At 52.3% G+C, this 21,626-nt stretch overlaps 7 protein-coding genes across 7 annotated transcripts; 5 read left to right on the plus strand and 2 right to left on the minus strand.

The window, feature by feature from the left end:
• Positions 1-276: 276 nt before the first annotated feature.
• A1O1_07331 (uncharacterized protein) lies at positions 277-2,462 on the plus strand (the record flags this gene model as incomplete). The annotated part of the gene is made up of 2 exons (XM_007728203.1): positions 277-410; positions 518-2,462. The coding sequence occupies 2 exons, from the start codon at positions 277-279 to the stop codon at positions 2,460-2,462; spliced, it is 2,079 nt and encodes a 692-aa protein (XP_007726393.1).
• An 804-nt stretch (positions 2,463-3,266) lies between these two features.
• On the plus strand, positions 3,267-5,393 carry A1O1_07332 (POT family proton-dependent oligopeptide transporter; the record flags this gene model as incomplete). The annotated part of the gene is made up of 2 exons (XM_007728204.1): positions 3,267-3,877; positions 3,935-5,393. The coding sequence occupies 2 exons, from the start codon at positions 3,267-3,269 to the stop codon at positions 5,391-5,393; spliced, it is 2,070 nt and encodes a 689-aa protein (XP_007726394.1).
• A 622-nt stretch (positions 5,394-6,015) lies between these two features.
• A1O1_07333 (uncharacterized protein) lies at positions 6,016-6,749 on the minus strand (the record flags this gene model as incomplete). The annotated part of the gene is made up of 2 exons (XM_007728205.1): positions 6,016-6,168; positions 6,303-6,749. The coding sequence occupies 2 exons, from the start codon at positions 6,747-6,749 to the stop codon at positions 6,016-6,018; spliced, it is 600 nt and encodes a 199-aa protein (XP_007726395.1).
• Positions 6,750-7,620: 871 nt separating this feature from the next.
• On the plus strand, positions 7,621-9,576 carry A1O1_07334 (uncharacterized protein; the record flags this gene model as incomplete). The annotated part of the gene is made up of 3 exons (XM_007728206.1): positions 7,621-8,411; positions 8,463-9,353; positions 9,435-9,576. The coding sequence occupies 3 exons, from the start codon at positions 7,621-7,623 to the stop codon at positions 9,574-9,576; spliced, it is 1,824 nt and encodes a 607-aa protein (XP_007726396.1).
• Positions 9,577-10,800: 1,224 nt separating this feature from the next.
• A1O1_07336 (uncharacterized protein) lies at positions 10,801-12,509 on the minus strand (the record flags this gene model as incomplete). Its single annotated transcript, XM_007728207.1, has 2 exons — positions 10,801-11,689; positions 11,728-12,509. 2 exons carry the CDS (start codon positions 12,507-12,509, stop codon positions 10,801-10,803), a joined length of 1,671 nt encoding a protein of 556 aa, XP_007726397.1.
• A 2,306-nt stretch (positions 12,510-14,815) lies between these two features.
• A1O1_07337 (uncharacterized protein) lies at positions 14,816-17,828 on the plus strand (the record flags this gene model as incomplete). Its single annotated transcript, XM_007728208.1, has 3 exons — positions 14,816-14,863; positions 14,918-15,308; positions 15,358-17,828. 3 exons carry the CDS (start codon positions 14,816-14,818, stop codon positions 17,826-17,828), a joined length of 2,910 nt encoding a protein of 969 aa, XP_007726398.1.
• A 2,187-nt stretch (positions 17,829-20,015) lies between these two features.
• Positions 20,016-21,620, plus strand: A1O1_07339 (protein transporter SEC61 subunit alpha; the record flags this gene model as incomplete). Its single annotated transcript, XM_007728209.1, has 4 exons — positions 20,016-20,025; positions 20,084-20,184; positions 20,247-20,414; positions 20,469-21,620. The coding sequence occupies 4 exons, from the start codon at positions 20,016-20,018 to the stop codon at positions 21,618-21,620; spliced, it is 1,431 nt and encodes a 476-aa protein (XP_007726399.1).
• Positions 21,621-21,626: the final 6 nt, after the last annotated feature.

Here is a 21,626-nt window from a genome sequence, read left to right on the forward strand (position 1 = left end):
TCACATGCTTCTATCCCATCCTCTTCAATCGTAAACACGGGAATCGAGACTGCGGATATTTTACGGTGGAGCAAATTATACGGCGGAGCATGCAACCGCCAAGAACAATCAACACCTGTTCTCGCAACAGATGAACAGACCAAAGAATGGTCGCCTCCAGAGATTGTCTCTGATTATGGACTGACAGACTAAACACGTGCTCGACCACACTTGAGCTGGCTCAATCACTGACGGCAGGAAACCCTCCATGTTGCGCATCGCTGGCAGCACACCAATATGGAGCCCGGAGGCACAATCGCAACATGGCAACAGGCCTTTGAAGAGTATCGCATTCCCGCAACTCGGGCGATCGAGAAACAATTGCGCGCAAGCGTGACGCGCGATAAAGAGAAGTTACGCGCACTTGTCGGGTAGGTCAACTCTTCTTCCGGGTTGCAGCCCCTTTTCCCATGATGACCTGGCAATGCCAGCTGAGAGACTTGGTCACGTGAGCTCTTCGCGCTGACGGTGTTCACAGGGGGAGCTATCGCGAGTTACTGGCCACAGCGGAAGCAATCGTGGCCTTGGACGCGAAAACAAAGGCAGCGGAGGAACACATTTCGACCATCAGTCATAATTGTCGCCCGCCGCCACATGACTTGTCTGCTCGACCTCCTTCCTCCAACAAGGCCGCACTAGCCCAACTACGACTGTTACAGCGATGTTGCACGACATCGGCAACAGCCTTGCGGGCCCAGAATATTTTGCAATGTGCCCAGTTGATTGTTATTTCTCGCTTGCTGTTGAAGTCCTTGGGGGATCAGCAGGGACTGGCGCGGAGCCTAGAGATCTTGACAAACAAAATCAGCCTACTACGACGCCGACTTCTTCGACAGGTGGATGCTAAACTACTGAACCCTCTCTCTACACGCTCGGATGTTCTCGACTCTCTCTGTTCTTATTGTCTGGTCACTAGTGTCTCCTCGGAAGATGCCCTGGCATATTTCCGCCAGCTCAGACTCGACAAGATCCGGCGACAGTTGACGAAGTCTGGTGATCGATATACGATTTGCGACGCTCTTCGATATCAGATAGAGTCTTTGCAGACATTCAAGTCCTTGACAGGACGCCCTATCGCCGACGCAATGAACAATCTCCAGAGAAGACCGATTTTGGCGGATGCCACCATCAAAGAACTCGAGCTGTTAGACCTCGACACCGTTTGGTCACTACTACCCGTTGAGATTCATACTTTTGTCCCTTACTTCAAACGAATTACTTTGTCTCCGGAAGAGATGCGATCTAGATTGGAGGCATGGTCTGTCGAAGCATCCCGAGTGCTGTCCGCCGCACTAGACAGTCACCTCTCGAACATGACTAATGTCACAGACGTCTTAGAATTCAGGAAAGAACTCTATACGATTCTACTGCCTTCATACTTCTCTGTTCCTGCAAGTGCAGACATTGCAGCACAGATCAGACACTGCCTCAATCAACGGTTAACCGCCATATGTCAGACGCAAGGCTCACGGCTGAATGATATTACGAAATTATTGCTGGAAGGAACAAATGCAGAAGACTCCGCCAAGTCATTATGGGATGCTGATTTGGCTCAAGCAAGCTTGAGCAATGGAGGTTCCAGATTCATCAAGCAGGTCAAAAATCGACATGCCGGCCTCAATCGAGTGTTGTCGAAGGCTGCACGGATGCTGGACGCATGGATATTGTCTGTTAACGCCACTCAAAATCAAATCGATGAACTGCCGAAGATACGTTGGCGGGACATCGTGGAAGAGCCGGAGGAAGAACAAGAAGATGATGCTTCAAGGCTGATCAGAGGCCTTTCCGAAACGGACAGGGAGGCCTATAGCAGGGAGCTGCAAGAAGCACTGCGCGTATCTTTGTCGGAATATGAGAAGAGCATGGTGGAGGCTGCATCCCTGATAGCTGATGATGCGTCCAGTGTTTACAGAGCCGTGACACTCCTACGCTCGATACGAACATCCCTTGTGGCATTACAACGAGCCTTTCCGGATGACACACGTTTCGACGATCTAGACGCCATTGTGCCAAAGTTACATGAGGTTGTCGCCAACGAGATTGCTCGCCAACTGTCTCAATCGACTCGACAGGGCAGAAAGTCGGACAAATTGATCGAGGCTGCATTGCCGGAAAAGATGCCTTCCCCTGCAGCTTTTTCAACATTACGACGACTATGCCAGATCATGCTTGACATTGGTGGTACCGACCTATGGTCTCCTCCTGCTGTGCACGCCATGAAGAAGGCTATTCGCCACCAGGTCTCTGATGCTGGACAGAAATCGAACTACGCCAGAAACGAGTTTGATGAAGCCTATCTAGGCGCTGCACTAGGACATGTCCTCCCGGAACATTCTTCGAAAGACGCAGGTTCTGATATGACTGCCCGAGCCGCGGCCGAGTATTGGAAAAGGACAAAGTCGTTGTTCGGCGTGCTTGGCTAGGCATCACTCCAAATGATGTGACGATAGTTGGACCTCACGAGTCAATACTTGTGGTTTGGTATAGTGATAGTGTTGAATACACTTTCCGAGGTCGGAGACACTAGGGGCTTACCCGATTTCAAATTGAGATCGAGCCTTGAACCGGTGCGCTACTCGTAGCACGTAGTAGTTGCTACGTACTTACAGCCGGAGGTATTATTTACAGTACCTAGACACCCTGCTACTACGTACCAGTATAATAGTACGCGGTTCAATAGGCTTCAAGGTTAAGGTAGATTAAGCCTGATAAGCTTAAACAACCTTAAAAATAAGCTTAACAAGAGGACCATACACGGATAAGTGCAGTGAGTCTCCCCGTCTTCCACCTCCTGTTTCTATCTCCTGAGAACTCCCAGTCAATCACCCACTGTATTAGGTGATCTCATGGCCTACCGACAGCTCGCCATACAATATTACAAGATATAATTCCAGCATTATAGGGTGGTCTTCCCATTTGTTGGCTTTCTCTAAGTCCGTCCATACATTCCCCTTATTCCCCTTATACGGTCGGCCGGTCGGTCTCTTGACGCTTCAGCTGATCCAGGCCATTTCTCGCCGCCAAACTTCCTCTCGCACCGAGCACTGATTCAATGACTGCGTCTAATATACTGATAGAGCTTTCCCTTTCTTCTACCAGCATGATATGAATCCGGGTGTTCTCTTACATCATCTTATCGCTAGCTGTGTGCGTGTCTCGTCTCGGATGTCTCTGGGGCACGAAGCATCGAGGTGTACCTAGATGTTCACCACATAGCTCTCGGCAAGATGTTGCCTGTGGAACTGCAGCCGATGTTATCGGGAAGCTCACGAAATGCAACAAGAGTCGAAGAGACGCCATCCATCCTGCCCGTCGAAAATCACGAGCTCTGGGTTGGTCAGAACTACGATCCTACCACTGCACTCTTATCAGGTTTTACCAAGGAGGCAACACAACCGGCAAACCTCCCTGAGGGTTCGGCCGTGGCTGGCAAGTCATTGAGACAGCACAAGGCGCAACCGCTAATGCGGCTATCAGAGATCAAACCCAATGTCCTCACGGACATGATTGATGATCATCTCAGGCCTACGGAGGAGGAGCTCAAGACTCTCCCTCGAGTTGCTGACGAGATTCCATGGCGGGTGTACACTGTTGCTTTTGTGGAACTTTGCGAACGCTTCTCCTACTACGGCACTCAGATCTTGTTCCAGAACTTCATCCAGCGAAGACTCCTGACACCGACCGGCCGGGCTCCCAACCCTGGCGGTGACACAGACAACAATCCCGGGGCTTTGGGTCAAGGGCAGCAAATCGCCACGTCGCTCGGCACTTTCTTCTCCTTCTGGTGCTACGCACTCCCGCTTCTGGGAGCGTGGATGGCCGATACATATCTTGGAAGGTCAGTGGGGGATAATGCTGGATTTGGTCCGTCCTCAATCTGACGCCGGTCTACCAGATACAAGACGATCATGATTTCCATCGCCTGTGCCATAGTCGGCCACGTTATTCTGACAGTGAGCGCCGCGCCATCTGTCCTGGAGAACACCCACGGTGCACTGATCGCCTTCATCGTGGCCATCATCATCTTCGGCCTGGGAACTGGTGGGTTCAAACCTAATATCTCGCCACTCATCGCGGAGCAGATCGTTGGAGAGCACCTGCGAGTTTCGACGAACAAACGGGGCGAGCGGGTCATCGTCGACCCTGCCCAGACGTCCGCTCGCATCTACAACTGGTTCTATCTCTTCATCAACATTGGCGCGCTCACGGGCCAGCTATCCATGTCATATGCAGCCCTCTACGTGGGCTACTATCTCGCATTTCTGTTACCGACCTTGATGTTCCTGCTCTGTCCTATCGTTCTTATCGCTTTCAAGAAGAACTATCGACTCACTGCGCCGCAGGGCTCTGTCCTGGGCCCTGCGATCAAGTTACTCTGGCACGCCACCAAGGGCCGGTGGTCTCTGAACCCGGTGCGCACCGTCAAGAACTTGCGCCGCGCCTCCTTCTGGGACGACGTGAAGCCGTCGCACATCCCACCAAGCCGGCGTCCCGAATGGATGACCTTCGACGACGCCTGGGTGGACGAAATGCGCCGCGGCTTCAAAGCCTGCTCCGTGTTTCTCTGGTATCCGCTGTACTGGATCGCCAGCAACCAGATCAACAACAATCTCACGTCGCAAGCGGATACGATGCGCCACGCAGGCCTGCCACCGGAGATAGTCAGCAACATGGACCCGCTGGCGTTGATCATCCTGATCCCCATCTGCGATCTGGGCATCTACCCGGCCCTACGCCGGGCAGGGATCCAATTCACGCCGATCAAGAAGATCACGCTGGGCTTCTGGACCGCCGCGGCGGCCATGGTCTATGCGAGCGTCTTGCAGAACTATATCTACAACCACAACGACTGTGGACGGTATCCAAGCGCGGGTCTTCCAGACGGAACAGATTGTCCGCCGGCACGAATCAGCATCTGGGCCCAGACCGGCATATATGTCCTCGTTGCGATCAGCGAGATCCTGGCGTCCATCACGAGTCTCGAGTACGCCTTCACCAAGGCGCCCAAGAACATGCGCTCCATGGTCCAGGCGTTCGCGCTGTTCATGACCGCGGTCGCCAACGCCATTGGGGAAGGCTTGATTGCTTTGTCCACCGATCCGCTGCTGGTCTGGAATTACGCGAGTATGGCGCTCATCACCTTTGTGGCGGGCTGTCTGTTCTTGGTGTCGCATAGGCATCTCGACGCTGAAGAGGACGCGCTCAATCAACTTCCTGCAGGCCAAGTCGGCCGTGGTCGTGCTGCCGCCCTGCAGCCTCTCGGTGGCGGTCGCCTCTCTCGCACTGCGAGTGTTTCGAATCTTAGCGAGGCCAGTGCTGGGTCGGAAGACAGGATGCTGGCTGATAAAGAATGACACGGCTGGAGAAATCATGGCGGGCGCCCGTCAGCTAAGAGAGAACAGGTGGGACATAGAAAGGGGCCATGACGTTCATATACTACAAAATCATGGCCTTGAACTGGAATCTGACATTGGCGTTTGGTTTGCCTACAATGGGAAGAGGAGCACGGCCTGGAGTATGACTGTTCAAGTTTAGACTATGCAATGTCGCCCACGCACGACGCTGGCGTCGCCGCGGTATGAGACTGGGGCACAAGTCAACCCCGAGTATAGGAGTTGCATGTTTTGTCGAGTTTTTGTATTTGTGGCATGGCATTAGAGGAACATGGTTTATGGACAAGTTTCATCACTCTTTGCCGATGATGGTTCCATAACATGCCCTGCACAAAATATCCGTTGCGTGGCTGATTGATCCTCTCTTCAGCATGATAAGACGGGTCCTGGCGAAGCTTGATACCGAGTCCAACCAGTAGTGCTGAATTGACCGCCATTGGAAACCGAGTTCAACCAAAACGTACGGCCGGGACTAGCTCGTACCGGCCTCCTACCACACGACTGCGTGGGGGAATCGTGCTGGGCAGTACCACGCCCTTCGGTAACGCTCTCAAGACTTCATGCCAGCAGAACCCTTATTGTCTCAGAACTCTCCGAACGCGGACAGCGCAAACATGAGTCCAAAACTGATCTTGAATGCGACATTGTCATTGATCGCGCTGCGCAGGTTAACGTTCTTCACATTTCGCTGCAGACGGTCGACCGGGATGAAATTGTAGCCTTTCCGGGCAGCATACTATAGAGACATGAGGGCGTCAGTCTTGAGTCTAGATGATGCATAACCGTAAAGTCTGTGTCTCCCCTCTCTTCCGAACGAATGGGTGTTACGGCCAATGGATGATGGAATGCAAAATGCATATCAATACTGACCTGCCAAACCACAATTCCCAATCCAAGCACTAATGTCAAACTCCTCGAGAATGCTGACAACAACACGCCGGCGCCCAGTCCCAATATGGCGCCCAAGCTGATTTGTTTCACGGCAGCAGGATTGAGCGTCTTGCCGTCCTTTGTGAGTGGGGTCTTTGCATCGCGTGAGTGTGTGTATGATGCTGAGCTACTGCTACTGAATGGTGCGGCCTGTGAACTTGAAGGTTGAGGCGAGTAGGGGGATGTATCTAATCGCGTGATGGGACGTGGTTGGAGGAATGGGATGGACAAGGAGAGGCCGAATGCCACCAGGATGGGACGTTTGAGGAGGGCAGACTGCGGTCGTGCTTGTGCCCGTATTCGTGCTTGTGGGATCGATGTTGATATGGATTTGGACAGTGGAGAATGGGAGAAGAGGGACGGTCGGATGGCTGAGCGGAGGAACATGTCAGGGAAGGTAGGTGTTGCTGTTGTGGTTGTTGTTGAGGGAGGATGCCGGTATCGTGCTGAGGATGTGTTGAATTCGGTGTCGCTGGACTATCTGCACAGCAGGTGTAGAATGATGCCTAATTTAAATGTACTCAAGTCAACCACCGAAGAGAAACAGTATACAGAGAGATAAGGTAGTATGGTCTGTCTGTCAGTCGAGGTGTTGAAAGGGTTCTGTGACTGCGCAATGAAGAGATGATGTCATTCTTCTGGCGGGCAGTTTTGCACCGCAGCTGCGAAACACGAACAAACATCCAGCTGTCAACCTTCAACTCTCACCAATCCATTCACTCAATTCATTATTCACTCCGCCTCCGCAATCTTGTATCAAGCTCCATATTGGCTTACGAAAATCTTTGCAAGCAATATGTCTACTATGATTGACTGACCCATGGCATCCAATCGTGTTCTCGTTCCCGATCATTTCGGCCCAGACAGACCTCCACCGAAGACTTGATCCGGGCATCCCAGACAGCCAGAATGGTCCCCCGGATGCAGCACGCCGCACGCGTCGACTTTGCTTGACCCCGGCTATTGATGGGACCCTACCTCTGCCCCGAGATGGCTATTGGCTGGTGCAGGCCCCGTCAAGCCTTCGTGAGCCGAGATACAGGGGATGCTTGGGATAACTTCATCTGGGGAAGAAGGGGGTATTTCCGTGCCCCAGAAAATGCTAAACCAGTTGTCTTATATGTATCCCTGGAAAGAATATAGGTCTCTATACATTATTGACGATCCAATTCACCTCTTTGCCAGCTTTCTCGGCTTCTTTCTTACTACACGTTAGGACTCATTGGTGCAAGCAGTCGACTAACGCTCCTCAGACAGCATGGCAGATCCACAAGCGACGAATGGTGTCCCACATGTCTCAACACCAGTGATAGAAACACCGCTTCTCATCGTCGGAGCAGGTCCGGCAGGAGCTTCATTGGCATGTTTTCTCTCCTATCCGCCATACTCGATGACGGGTATCATGATCTCCGCAGCTTCCACGACATCGCAAACTCCCCGGGCACACATCACCAATCCTGCGGCATTTGAATGCTTGAGAGATATCGGTCTGGAACAAACATGTCTGGATCAAGCGGTGCGAGGCGACTGCATGCTTCATACTCGGTGGTGTCACGACATGACCGGCGAAGAGTATGCGCGACTCTACTCGTGGGGCAACGACCCCAAACGTCGAGGAGACTATGAAGGCGCCAGCCCCTGCAACCACGTGGATCTTCCTCAAACCGTGTTTGAGCCGATCTTGGTCCAGAGAGCAGCCGCACAGGGATGGGACATCAGGTTCCGAACCAGCATTGTGGATTTCAAGAAAGAAGACGACGGGAAGATTCTCAGTCGTGTCCGAGATGGTTTGACTCAGGCCGAGTACCTGATTAGATCAGATTACCTGTTCGGTTGTGATGGCGCAAGAAGCCAAGTCCTGCGACAGCTCCAGATTCCTCTGATAAAGAAACCCGGCCAAGGGCTGGCACTGAATGTGCTGGTCAAAGTCGATTTGAGCGACTTTGTTGAAGCCCGCAAGGGCAACTTGCACTGGGTCTTTCAACCAGACAAAGAATATCCCGACTTTGCCTGGTGTGGTTTAATCAGGATGGTCAAGCCGTGGAATGAGTGAGTAACCCAAATAAACTGTGTTGCTGGATGTTTGGCTAACTTCTGTAGATGGATGTTTATCCTGTTGCCCAAACCAGGCACGGAGTGGAAAGAACCAACTCACGAGCAAACCCTACAGAGATGCAAGGAGATCGTCGGTCGAGATGACCTGCCTATAGAGATCCTCGACGTTTCCAAATGGTACATCAACGAAATCGTCGCCGAGTATTATTCCGATGGGAATGTCTTCTGTCTCGGCGATGCAGTACACAGACATCCCCCATTCAACGGCCTCGGGTCAAACACCTGCGTACAGGATGCTTTCAATCTGGCGTGGAAAATCAAGCACGTTTCCCAGGGACTGGCAGCCCCCTCCTTGCTCGAAAGCTTCAGCCAGGAGCGCCAGCCTGTGGGGCAGGGTGTGATCACCCGCGCAAACCAAGGTATTCGTGACCACGCGCCGGTGTGGAGGGAAATGGGCTTGATGGAGGAGACGGTCGAGCAGAGAATGAAGGTCATGAACAGTCTCAAGACCGCTTCGCCAGATGCACGAGCGAGGAGAAAGAGAGTGAGTGCCGCTATCGAAGGGACTAGCCACGAGTTCCACGCGATCGGCGTGGAGATGAACCAAAGGTATGAGTCGCCTGCGGTTTACCTCAACGACGAGATCAAGGCCGGCCGGACGCAACCTGAATGGCCAGAAGATGCAATTCTGTACCACAAAGTCACCACTTATCCGGGCCACAGGCTACCGCATGCCTGGCTGAACCAAGCGATGCCCTTGAAAAATCACACCTCGACCATCGATCTTGCGGGACACGGTCGGTTCTGTCTCATCACTGGCATCGGCGGCGAAAAGTGGATTGAGGCAGCCCAGAAGGTGGGAAAAGAGCTCGGTGTCGAAATACACAGTGAGAGTATCGGCTGGGGGCAGAAATGGGTCGATGTCTATCGTGATTGGTAAGTTTGTCATGCACTCAATCCCAATGGTTCCCAGTAGTACCCAACCATGCTGGCGATATATAACTAACGTCACTCCAGGGAACGAAGGAGAGAAATCGAGGAAGACGGCTGCGTCCTTGTCCGGCCTGATCGATTCGTGGCCTGGCGCTCCATGGAGCTACGGGACGACTGTGAGGAGAAACTAAGGACAGTCATGAAGAGTGTTCTCGGAAGGGAGTGATGTGAGGATGATTCGACCAGCGATTGTGAATACTGAATTTATATCTAGCTTCTGGCCTCAAAACTCCCTCGAGAATAGTCGACGTTTCCTTGTCGTTACGTTCGGCATCATGGATTGAAGCGGCAAAAATGAAGCCATCTAGATCTTGTTTTCGATCGTTCACCAGAACTTGAGGAGAAATCGCCATATACTCTGCGGCCTCAGCCATGGCATTGCACCAGAGGAGAACTTCCTCTTCCCGACAAAGTTTCAAGTTGTCACAAGTGCCTCTCGACCTTCAAAATACTAGACATATTTCCTTCCCGTAACTAAGATGGCCCTTGCTAAGACTCTCACTCTATCTGCCTATCACTCCGTGCTGGATGATCAGAGTGTCTTCTCAGTAACTTGGTGCGACATTCTGGTCAGGAGTCAAGGAGTTCTGGCATGTCACTTATCAACTTGGTACTCCTACGACAAAAACGAAGCTATGTTTTAGATCACTAACCTACATACTGCAGCCGAAATACTCCCCAATGAACTCTAGAAGTGGGCAGTTCCCAGTACTTTCGTCCACAGGTTATAATCTGGTCAACTTAAGACCCAGATCCTGCAAAAAATGGAACGGGGAACGAAAAGACCAAAAAGGAGAAAATGCCAAAAAGGAAATTTTGTTGCATCAGCCGCGAATCGAACGCGGGGCCCATGCAAGTTGAGAGCTGTTTAAGGCTTTTGGCAACTGGAAGTGGATATTAGTAACTGAGACTATCTGAAATTAGACCAGATGATTGACTTACGCATGGATTTTACCACTAAACCACTGATGCGGATCTTGGAGTTGATTTGTTGAAGATCATTTTGTATAATGAAAACATAATCATCCAAAAAAAAAGGGCTTGCTTAGTCAGCTTGCGCGTATCCCCCAGGAGTGTTCTCAACCGTACTCTGTATAGTCCCAGGTCAGATACGGGGAATTTGTTTACACAATTTCTTCAAGAGGTCGTTGGTTCATTTATAAGGTGCGTATCTAGGTGTGACAGTTCTATTCTATTCGAGTGGTACATGGTGGACAATGCCTGCGGACAGGAGTTGATTATGTTCGCTTTTAGTAACTATATAGTAACCCGGAGAGAGAGGGAGAGAGAGGGAGAGAGAGGGAGAGAGAGGGAGAGAGAAAGTACTTGATTTTGTGTCGTGTTACAGCATTAGTACGTCAATGATTGCATCACAGTGTCATCTGTCCCATCATCCTAATCTCACCTTCCTCCATAATCTCAGGCACTCCAACATATCAGCACCGGCTTTATTTCTCCCAGCAGTGGAATTCATAGATTCATGGACGACTGCGACAAGTGCGGCGGCAAAGCAGAAAGCCAGCTTATTCTCATACAGCCAGTTGACCTGGACCATTTTCATACCACCTGCCGTGGTCCAGGACATCCACTCATCCAGGATTTTGGCAATCTTGCGTGCTTCGCCTTCGTCGCTCTGGCTCTGGTCGACGACCATCAAGTACAACACAACCTCGGCGAGCTGATCAAGGGTCCACTCCCGGCCGACCTGGCCGTGTTCAATCAGCCAAACCAGACACGCCTCGGCGACAGCCTTGGTGCTCATCCGCGGACTGACAACCGCCTCCTGCATTCTGCGTTGGTCCCGCTCCTGTCTTGCAGCCAGCGAGGCCCTCATGTCATCATACGTGGCCATTCGTTCTGCAGCTTCTCGATTCATCTTGTGGATTCTCGCTTGTTCAGGCGGCATCGTGGCTTCCAGTCGCTCGGCGGCCTGTCGGGCTTGAAAGCGCTGGAGGTGCCGTTGCGACATGTTGGTGGCCGCGTCTCGGGAGGCACTTTCGCTCTCGGACGACCATTGTGGGGCCTCGGTTTCATCCATCAGGCCCAGAAGCACCATGACGCCGCACGGGATGGAATCTCTGCATACAAATGTTTGTATGTCTGCAGGCATTTCAAACGCCCACATGCCACCACTGGCCTGTTTGCGCGACAAGACCGCCGAGGCCGCGCACGTAAACCAGAGACACGCCGTTGATCGTTCAAAGGTACGAAACGGTTCACAGATGGAGCCGGTCTCGACATTCTTCGCTCCCAGCAAAGCCTTTGCACCCGGTTGTCTTCTGCGCGGAAGCGGAAGCTCGAGCTGTCCATGCTGTACTTGTTTGCCGCTTTCATCTGGTCAATCCTGGCCGGCAGGTCGTGCTCCTCTTCCTTTCTCTTCTCGCTCGCTTCCAGTAGTGCTGGCTGTTTCAGCCGTCCCCAACCGGGCGGGAGACTTGCAGCTCCTCTGACGTCCGATACAGATGACGTGTCCTTCGACCATTTGACCGTGAGACTGAGGATCCCATCGCTTTCGTCAGGCATACTTGTCCTCAGCACCCAATCGACATGTTTCCGAGGCTCTCCGGCCTCGCTGTCCGCTTTCTTCAGCAGGATTGTCCCGGCTGGCGTCCATGGACCGCTTGATTTCAGTTTCTCCCACCCCATGGAGTCAGGCACCGCGCCCCAGTCAAGCAAGAAATGGACAAGATCTGAAAAATCAATCTCGGCGGGTGGTTCGCGCAATTCATCTTCATATTGTATTCTGTATAGCTTGCGGCCAACCATCAGCCTTTTCCAGTGGAATGTCCTCCAACTGCCTCCTCGGAGAAACCCTCGCACCCGGCCTTCCTCAACCATGCTCAGTGTGCTCTCTGTCCGACCAAGCAGTCTGTGGTGTTCCTCCTCCGCGACTTGTCCTTCACTCGTAGCCACCCAGTAGTCAGGGGCATTCCGCTCCAGAGGCGCGATTGTATATTTTGGCAGTTTCACCTCAATCAAGTTGGTCATGGGGGACCCCCGGATCGTAAACCCGTCCTGGGTACGAGTCGCGCTGATAGGTCTGTGGCCATGCTGAACGAGAGAGAAGTAGATCCGTCGTTTGGTCACAAGCGTAAGCATGAACGTGTAGAATATCGGCAGGACACCCAGCACCGCCAGCGGCACCCCGATGTAAGTTATGATGTCTGTCGCGGAAGCCACTATTGTGACGGCGCACGACGAACTGAACGGCAACGAGCCCTGCTTCAGGCCGGAGCAAGGAGATGTCAGGGCCACCGGCACATTATGTAGGCCACGAGTCTCTCGTACCAACCCCGGGTTGCCTTATACTGCTTGCGTCGAGCGCGACAGGAGACTATGGCGCTACAGGCTCTCCCTGCCACAGTGCTCCATCGGGCGCAGTTTGGTCAGTCTGGGGTACTGAAAAGGGGTCAGGAAGGATGAAGTTAGTCCTTCTCTGGATGGATATCATGCTGTTTGTAGACCAGAGGCCTGATAATCGCTTAGTCAGTCAACCCACTAGGTTAGCACTGGTGATAGATCCAATCAAGTGCTTAGGTGTACGTAAAGCGGCAGCAGCTTCTGACTTCCGCGCTCTTCTCACTGTGCTTCAAGATGAACGTCTGTTCATCTTAGCCGCAGAGTTGACAAGATGATCCAACATGCCAGCAGCTCATCTTTTCATGGGTACATTCCGAAGCTCATTTGAGACCCGCGGAAAGATGGTGCCAGCTACAAGGACAGACAAGGACCTCACAAAGCTGCATCACCCTACGCCTGGCACCCTACTTCTCTGCGCTTTGTTTGCTGGCTAACACCCACCAAACAGTTCTAAGTCCGTCTCATAGGGTCGTAACATGATACAGACACTTCCTGATATCTCAGCCAGCGACATGTTCTGGTTCCTGCAGTGGCATATGATCTATCGGCGCATCCTACAATACAGCATTCTTGGGTCCGCAACCTTGCGTGGCAATGAAGTATACTTAGGATCTGGAGGCGGCATTATGTGTTTGCACTGAACCAATAGCTTCTGGTGAATGAACATCAACTCTGGTCACCCACGTCCTTCCTGGCTTTGGAGAAGACAGCGACTGAGTCAAAGGAGGGATGCATTATCGCTGTTGGCTATACGCCGGTCGTCTTATCAAGTGTGGTAAGGATATGCGTTCCGATTCTCTGCCGTTGCGGCATCTGCTCTGGGGACGGTATATATGACGAGCGAACCTTGTTGTTCGGTCCGAGCACCTCTTAGAGTGGTCGCCGGTATGGTCGCCTTTCCTGCAGGAGCCCCTTTCCACGTCCGAGGGCTGTCCCAGTCCTAACTCTTTTTCATCGTCCAGTTAACACTTCAAATAACGCACAATGCTTTCGAGATGAACATCCCTGGTCAGGATATCTGGTTCCTACTCTGACAGCAGGTGAGAATGACCATCTCAACAGGCTGGTTCATACCTCACCAATGTCCTGCAGTATTGTCCTTGCAATGCAACAGGCCGGACTTGACGCTTGAGTTTAAGTCTGAAAGGACAAAGAAACGCCACCATATGTGTGTGGCTGGCTGCTGGCTGCGCCGAGCATGACAACTCGCTTTCCCATCGGCTCAAATATCATATAAATATGAAATACTGCGAAGCTTATCAGAATGGCCTGAGAGTATGGGAAGGGCTTCCCTTGTCAAGAATACACGTTCGAAATGCGACCTTGCTGCGCGCTGTTGCTGGTCGCCGCCCTGTCGAACTCGTCAAGCCCTCTCTACATCTCGAATCCCTACCCAACATTGCTACTTCTGGAATCTTATGAAGCATCTTGGCGACATTGTGTCTGGTCTGCTCCCACGACGATCTTTGCTTGGACACCCTTCACAGCGAGAGTGAAGACGGCTTCCCCATCATCAAGGTATGCTCTGAGATCAAGCCGCGATGGTGATTATTGCTGCCTCGAGCGTCGGGATCACCTCTGAGATCAGCCGGCGAAGGTGAATACCACTGCCTCCTACACTATGGCTTCCGCCTGATCTTCAGATGGACGACAGTGAAGTACACTCCCTCACTCGGGCAGGTGTCCTTGGTAACCGCCTTGAGCAAGAAGTGAAGTCGACTGCCTTTTTGGTGAAGATGCTCGCTGGACTTTCAATATGTGAATGTTCGTGTTGATGCAGTTGATCTGACTGCCCATCTGGGCGTATATCTACCTTCTCCATCACGCATCTTCTTCCATACATTTTCCTCCCCTTCCATCATCATCAACTCCCACTCAAACATCCAGCATAAGACTTCCTCATACCCAAGATCGATCCTGCCCACATCACCTTCATCAAGCTCTTTCGAAACTATCTCTCAAGTACTCCCAAATCTCAAGCAGGAAGCCCTCCTACAAGAACATCAACAATAAGAACAGATCCAGAACGTGCTTGAACCATCAATATGGGCTTCAAGGACTTCTTCAGCAAGTTGGGCATGACCCAAGACGCGGTAAGACCCTGCACTCCTCAATGATCCTAGCCTCGTCTCCTAACACGACTACAGCACAAGGCCCAAGTCAACGACAGCCAGAGCACTGTAGCCACTCAGGCCCCTAGTTCTCGCACATCAGATGACGACCTTCCATACCCTCCACGGCTGCGTATCATCCAAGGGGTGGCGGCTACCCCAGTCAAGATCACAAGCCCTGCGTTCGCCCAAGATGCCTTCACAACCCCGTCTCAAGTCAACACAACATTGCTTGGGCGGAAGTTGAGTGAGGCGCTCCCTTTCCCCAAAAAGAACAAGCGCAGACAATTGTCGGCCAAGCAGGCTCTGGAACAAATGCATGGAAGATTATCACCATTTGTTAGTCCTCCTACAGTGTCGAAGGTGCCAGCCAATTTCCAACCACTTCCACAGCAAGTAGAGGCAACGGTGGAAGCTTCCAAGTCAAGTAAGCATTATCTTTCGTTCCCAATGACAACCTCCTAACAGCCGAATAGCCAATGACATAGACTCGGTCCCATATGTGGCACAACCTCAAAACGCTGTTGTAGACTCTCCTGCCAACTTGGCCAAGGCATGCGGCGAACGCGCAAACAGTGCCACGATCGATGCAATCGAGGATCAAGACGATGAAGCCTCCCTGACTACAATTGAAGAGCCGTTAGTCTGGGTCTCAGAGACTGCAGAAAACTTCTTGAATACCGGTGCAGGACCAGCAGCTCCCTCTTTCGCAGAGAAGCAGGACCAAAGCAAAAAGGTTCCAACTCTCGGGTTTGACGTCGTTGCTGAACAATCCGAGGGCAGCACTAGCTCCAGCAGTGGCCCCTCGGAGACAACGTCAAGCCCAGCACAGACAGCAAACGTTTCGACGCCTTTCACTCCTGCTGAAACGGGCAATCCATCCACACTGTATCAACAGTGCACTCCGCTGGATGCAGTTGCTGAAGAAGGAATCAACAATGAAGCATCTCCTCGAGAGGGGCTGGATTCACCTTGCCCTATGCCGCGTCCATTGACAACCATCATTAGGACGACATGCGATATTCCTCCGGTCGAGGAGCATCATGAACATGGATTTCACTTTCATGTTCATGCAAACATTGCTCCAGTCGAAGAGGAGTCGCATGAAGATGATGGTCAGGCGGACATGCAACAACTTCAAGACGCTTTGAGCCAGAAAGAGTCGCTCAACCAGGGCTTACGACTGCAGTTGCTGGAACAGGAGGAGGAAGTCGCTAGACTTCAGAAACAGCTTCAGGCCACGCAACGAGAGCGTGACCTCTATGAGGCTGAGCAAGATGCGTCTGTGGAGGAAATGCAAAAGCTTCACAAAGCCATCGCCGTCAAAGACAAACAGATCTCGGAAGAGAGTACCAAAGCAAACGATGTTCTCCGCCAGCTGCAAAATGCTCGAAGCAGCATCGGCCTCGGGTCTGGCGAGCTCCTTGCTGAACAAGACCAAGCTCGTCAGCAAGCGCAGGCTGAATTTCACCGCGCCCAGACCCTGCAAACCATCGCCAACGCAGTGACGGCGGAGAGACCGAATTTGGCGCAACGCATTGCTCATATTGAAGCAATTGCCAACATGAACGCCCAGCGACATGAAGCTGAGGCTATGGAGCTGCGTGCCAAAGTTGACCACATGCGTAATGCCGGCATGATCCTGGAGCAACAGCTCAACTACCTTGTTGGCCTGAAAGATACTGCAGAGGCCCGTGTTGAAGAACTCGAGGTGCGAGTTCAGTCTCTTCTTCAAGATGTGACGGCGAAGTGGCTGGAAAATCCAGTTGACGCAGAAATGGAAGGATTGGTAAATCCTGGTACGCAGAAGCCGAATGAGCTTCATGATGTCAAACAAGCTTTCGAACTGTCGCAGGCAAAGCTTATGGCAGTCGCAGAGGTCAACCAGGACCTGCACGACACTGCGGCAGAACGCGAGAAGGAGCTGACGGAGCTCCGCCAGAATAATGAGCTGCTGAAAGACAAAGCAGCGAGACTCTCGTCAAGTTTCGAGATCTGGATGTCGAAGCTTGACAACTGGATGCAGACAATTCCTGGGATCGTCAAGATGCATGACGAGATTGAAGAGATTCCTGGACTCAAGGAACTTCTCGAAGAGTCCGTCTTCCACGAACAGTGCATCGCCAAGGAATTGAGAGACAAGGGTGATCTGGTGTCCCAGCTCGAAGCCAAGATCCTGAAGCTGGAGCGCAAGCATGGCGCCGAAATTGAGGCGCTCGAACGGCATGCAAGTGAGGTCCAAAAGGCAAAGGCTCGCCTTGACACGGATAACTACGAACTCGCTTGTCACACGGAAGATGCGCGAAAGGAGTCGGAGGCTCTGAAAGTGCAGCTGGCTCAGTGCGAGGACGAAGTCCAGCAGTGGAAAGCACAGTGCCTAGAGCAGGCCTATGGAGATACTGTGGAGATTATAGAGGCACAGCAAAAGGCCCACATCAAGCACTATACCGACCAGGTCGAGGCCTTACAAAACCGCTGCGATTTATTCTTCCGCGCCAAGGAACGTGCAGAAGGAGATTGGTCAACCTTCAGAGTTGTGGTCGGGGAACAGATGGCTGGTGTCGCTGACTTGGGCGCGGAGCGCGACTGGTATCAGCAGCAAGTGGAAGCCTTGCGACAACGATTCGAGCATGAGCTGCTGGTCTGGCCGTTGAAAATCCCATATCAACCGGCGCATTCGCATCTGTCGGCAGAGGAGAAGGAGGCCGTGATCGCTGGAGAGGACCGCGTGATTGCGAAAATCACCGGATATCTGACAGGCCGATCTGCTGCTCGTCCTCGAAATGTCCAAGTGCTCGAAGTTTGGGAAGGATTCGTTGCATGGGCGTTGGGCAAGGCGGAGGATGATACAACAGGGAAAGGGAAAGGGACGGCGAGGGCCGAGCTTCAGCCTGAGCTGCCAACAATGACGCCGCTCCCGCCACCAAATCAACCTCAACAGGCATAAGGTAGTGTTGAGGTAGAAGGTCTGGAAGGAGAAGGTGACTCAAGTTGGGTCACCGAGGACGAGGACGAGGACGAATGTGTGGCCGGCCCATCCAACCAAGGGTCTGCGGAGGTTATGGAATGGAGCAGGGGAAGTTCAATCCTCTTCTGAAGGACTGAATAGACAATAGGTGGTGGGTTCGGTTATGGAAAAGTTTGTACATTGGAGGATGGCGTTTGGGAAGTGGAGTGATGGTCAGTCCGTGTGGTTCACTGTGGGAAGGTATCGGTTGGGTTTTTGCATTGTTGCACTTAGTTTACAAGTTGTGCTACTATTGTTGTGAGGGCTTGGCCAGGTCAAAACGGAGACCTTCTGCAGTATAACAGTATATGGAGTTGGATGGTATCAGCACGGCATGTTATGATGAATCGATATCCTGCTTGCTTTACGCCGTGGGTAGTCTTCTTCAATTTCCGAAAAGGAGAGCCAGCCTTGTCAATCATTGATTGCATGCCGCTATAACGGCCTGTTCCGCTGAGTTTTAAGCGGTCAAGGGGCAGGATTATTTTCCCAATCTCGGTGGCAGGGCCCTTATGGGTTTGGGCACTGGGAAACGATGGGAAAACTGGCACGAACAGGCCCTTGTCGCCCAAGGTGCCGCCCTAGAAAAAGACTTGAATTCCAAGCACTTGTTGCCTACTACCTAGGTACCTGATGTAGGTAGAAATACTAGGTCTGTAAGGTATGTAATCAATATCTTGTTAAGCGGGGGGCCCACCCGATTTAACAATTTAACGTCATAAATAGGGTCTTAGTGCCCAGAGAGCCGTCTAGTATATATATTATTAACCTGAAATACCAACAAAAAAGACACCAGCAGACAACGCATCCTCTGTGGCGCAATTGGCTAGCGCGTCTGACTGTTAATTGTACAAAAATCAGGAGGTTGGTGGTTCGAGCCCACCCGGAGGAGGTCTTTTCTTTTTTGGTCAGCGACTTTATTCGTCCTATTTTTCTTTGCATATGCAGTGGGTGGTGCGCTGCAAGTGAAAAGTGGAACGAAAGGGTGCTAGCAGACTTGGCACCACAGGAAGATCCGGCGGTGTAACAATATGAGATGAGGCCTGCAACAGTCGGCACACACAGCCTGAGCGATAGTCATTGCGGTCAGACTTACCTGTCACGGCTCGGGATGAACCCCCAGGCCCAGGCAATTAGGGCAAGAGTGTTGAAAGCGGTGAGAAGATACACCTGCATAGCTATTCAGGCAAGTTTGGCAAGCATTGCAGGCTCTGGCTGGTGAATCCGAGCAGTCTGCGTGGCGATCACTACAAATATGGGACACAGCACATTCTACGAGAAAGGTATTCCATGTGAACCAACGCTTACGCGAACTGCACTAGGTATCCATGCCAGTATGATATGATCCTCCCCTGTGGCTATGCATACATGAATGCCATAGTAAAATGCTCCCTTTGAACAAGTGCCTAAAGCCCGGCCACTCGCCTGCGCCTCAACCAGCACCGAGGCCAGATCCTAACGCCTTCACTCCCCCCTACTGGGCCATCTCCGTCGTCGTGACTGTCTCCGTGACTGTGACCTGAGACTGGGCGGGATCGGTATTTGTCGAAGCTGAAAGTGATACAGCTTGCTCGAGGCCTCACACCCACGAGTCCTCGAGGGAAGAAGAAGACTGACGCCACGGCGGGAAGAATTCCTGCTGTAGGAGCTCGAAGTATTGTCAAAGCGGCGAGGAGGTCTTGATGCATACAATAAATCGATCAGGTGCTGAAAAGCTCCACGAAAGCATGAGTTCAATACGTAGTCAGCACAAGTAATGAGGTTCGTGTCCCACCAGCAGCGAAGGTGATCTCAATCCCAGGGGTGAGTGAGCACAGAGCGGCGTCACCCAGATCCCCAATCAAGGTGGCAGGGCTGAGGAGGCCGTCATGGGTCTTGGCAACCTGCGCAGTTGTCACAGTGTCCTCACGCTCGGTGTGAAATGCTGCTATGCTCCAACAACTTGAAGTCCATAGCTCCCAGGGGGATACTTCTCTTCCACTGCCAGCTTGTTCTGTTCCTTCGTTTCTGCCTCTTGAGCAGGTCCTCTCACCTCTTCTTGTTTCTCTTCAAGTTCTCCCCCCTCAACCCCTGTAAATACAGGGAACCCTCAAAGCTGTTCCACCCTGCGCAACCCACGCAGCAACCATGAGCGGTCGTGCGTCAACATTCCCCCACGGTTGTTGCCAGTCCTCGAAATGCTAACCATGCCACAGTCCGTTTCCTTGACCTCATCAAACCCTTCACGCCCCTCCTGCCGGAGGTGGCAGCCCCGGAGTCGAAGGTTCCCTTCAACCAGAAGTTGATGTGGACAGGAGTAAGAGAACAATGATCGCACGACGCGTGCACAGGACGGCAAGGGACTGACATTGGGGATAGTGTACGCTGCTCATCTTTTTGGTCATGAGCCAGATGCCTCTGTATGGCATCGTCTCATCTGATACCTCCGATCCCATCTACTGGCTGCGTATGATGTTGGCCAGTAACAGGGGAACTTTGATGGAATTGGGAACGACGCCCATCATCTCCTCGGGGATGGTTTTCCAGGTACGGCATAACGAGAACGATTTCGACGCGCTCGAGCTGACGCGACAATTCTAGTTGCTTGCCGGTACCCACCTGATTGATGTCAACCTCGACCTCAAGTCCGATCGCGAACTCTACCAGACCGCGCAGAAGTTGTTCGCCATTATCCTGTCCTTCGGCCAAGCCTGCGTTTTCGTCCTCACTGGTCTCTATGGCCAACCAAGCGATCTCGGTGCCGGTATCTGTCTCCTCTTGATCGTCCAGCTGGTCATCGCTGGCTTGGTCGTGATTCTCCTCGATGAGTTGCTACAAAAGGGATATGGTCTTGGATCGGGCATTTCGCTGTTCATCGCGACAAACATCTGCGAGTCGATCGTGTGGAAGGCATTTTCTCCCACCACCGTCGACACTGGTCGTGGCAAGGAGTTTGAAGGCGCGGTCATTGCTCTTTTCCATTTGCTCGTCACTTGGCCAGACAAGACTCGCGCGCTTCATGAAGCTTTCTACCGACAACACCTTCCGAACATCATGAACCTTCTTGCTACATTGGCAGTCTTCGCTGCTGTCATCTACCTCCAGGGTTTCCGCGTGGAGATTCCTGTCAAGTCCTCACGCCAGCGTGGTATGCGCGGTTCGTACCCGGTGCGCCTGTTCTATACCTCCAACATGCCGATTATGCTGCAATCCGCTCTGGCGTCCAACATCTTCATGATCAGTCAGATGCTCTACACTCGCTTCTCGGACAATCTCTTGGTCAAGATGATCGGCACTTGGGAACCAAGAGAGGGATCTTCCCAGCTTTATGCTTCTGGTGGAATTGCCTACTACATGTCTCCTCCTCTCAGCTTCCGCGACGCACTCGTCGATCCTATCCACACGGTCATCTACATCACATTCATCATTGTAACCTGCGCCGTCTTCTCCAAGACTTGGATCGAAGTGTCTGGTTCGGCCCCACGTGACGTGGCCAAACAACTTAAGGAGCAGGGTCTCGTCATGGCGGGTCATCGTGAGCAGAGCATGTACAAGGAGTTGAAACGTGTCATCCCCACTGCTGCAGCATTCGGCGGTGCTTGCATTGGAGCCCTCTCGGTTGCCAGCGACATGCTTGGAGCTTTGGGAAGTGGAACAGGTATTCTGTTGGCCGTGACCATCATCTACGGCTATTTCGAGATTGCGGCCAAAGAGGGTGATTTCGGCGGCAATCTCAAAGGCTTGATTGCTTAGATGTGA

Source organism: Capronia coronata (genome assembly GCF_000585585.1).
Source record: "Capronia coronata CBS 617.96 chromosome Unknown acBCG-supercont1.6, whole genome shotgun sequence".
Classification (NCBI taxonomy): domain Eukaryota; kingdom Fungi; phylum Ascomycota; class Eurotiomycetes; order Chaetothyriales; family Herpotrichiellaceae; genus Capronia; species Capronia coronata.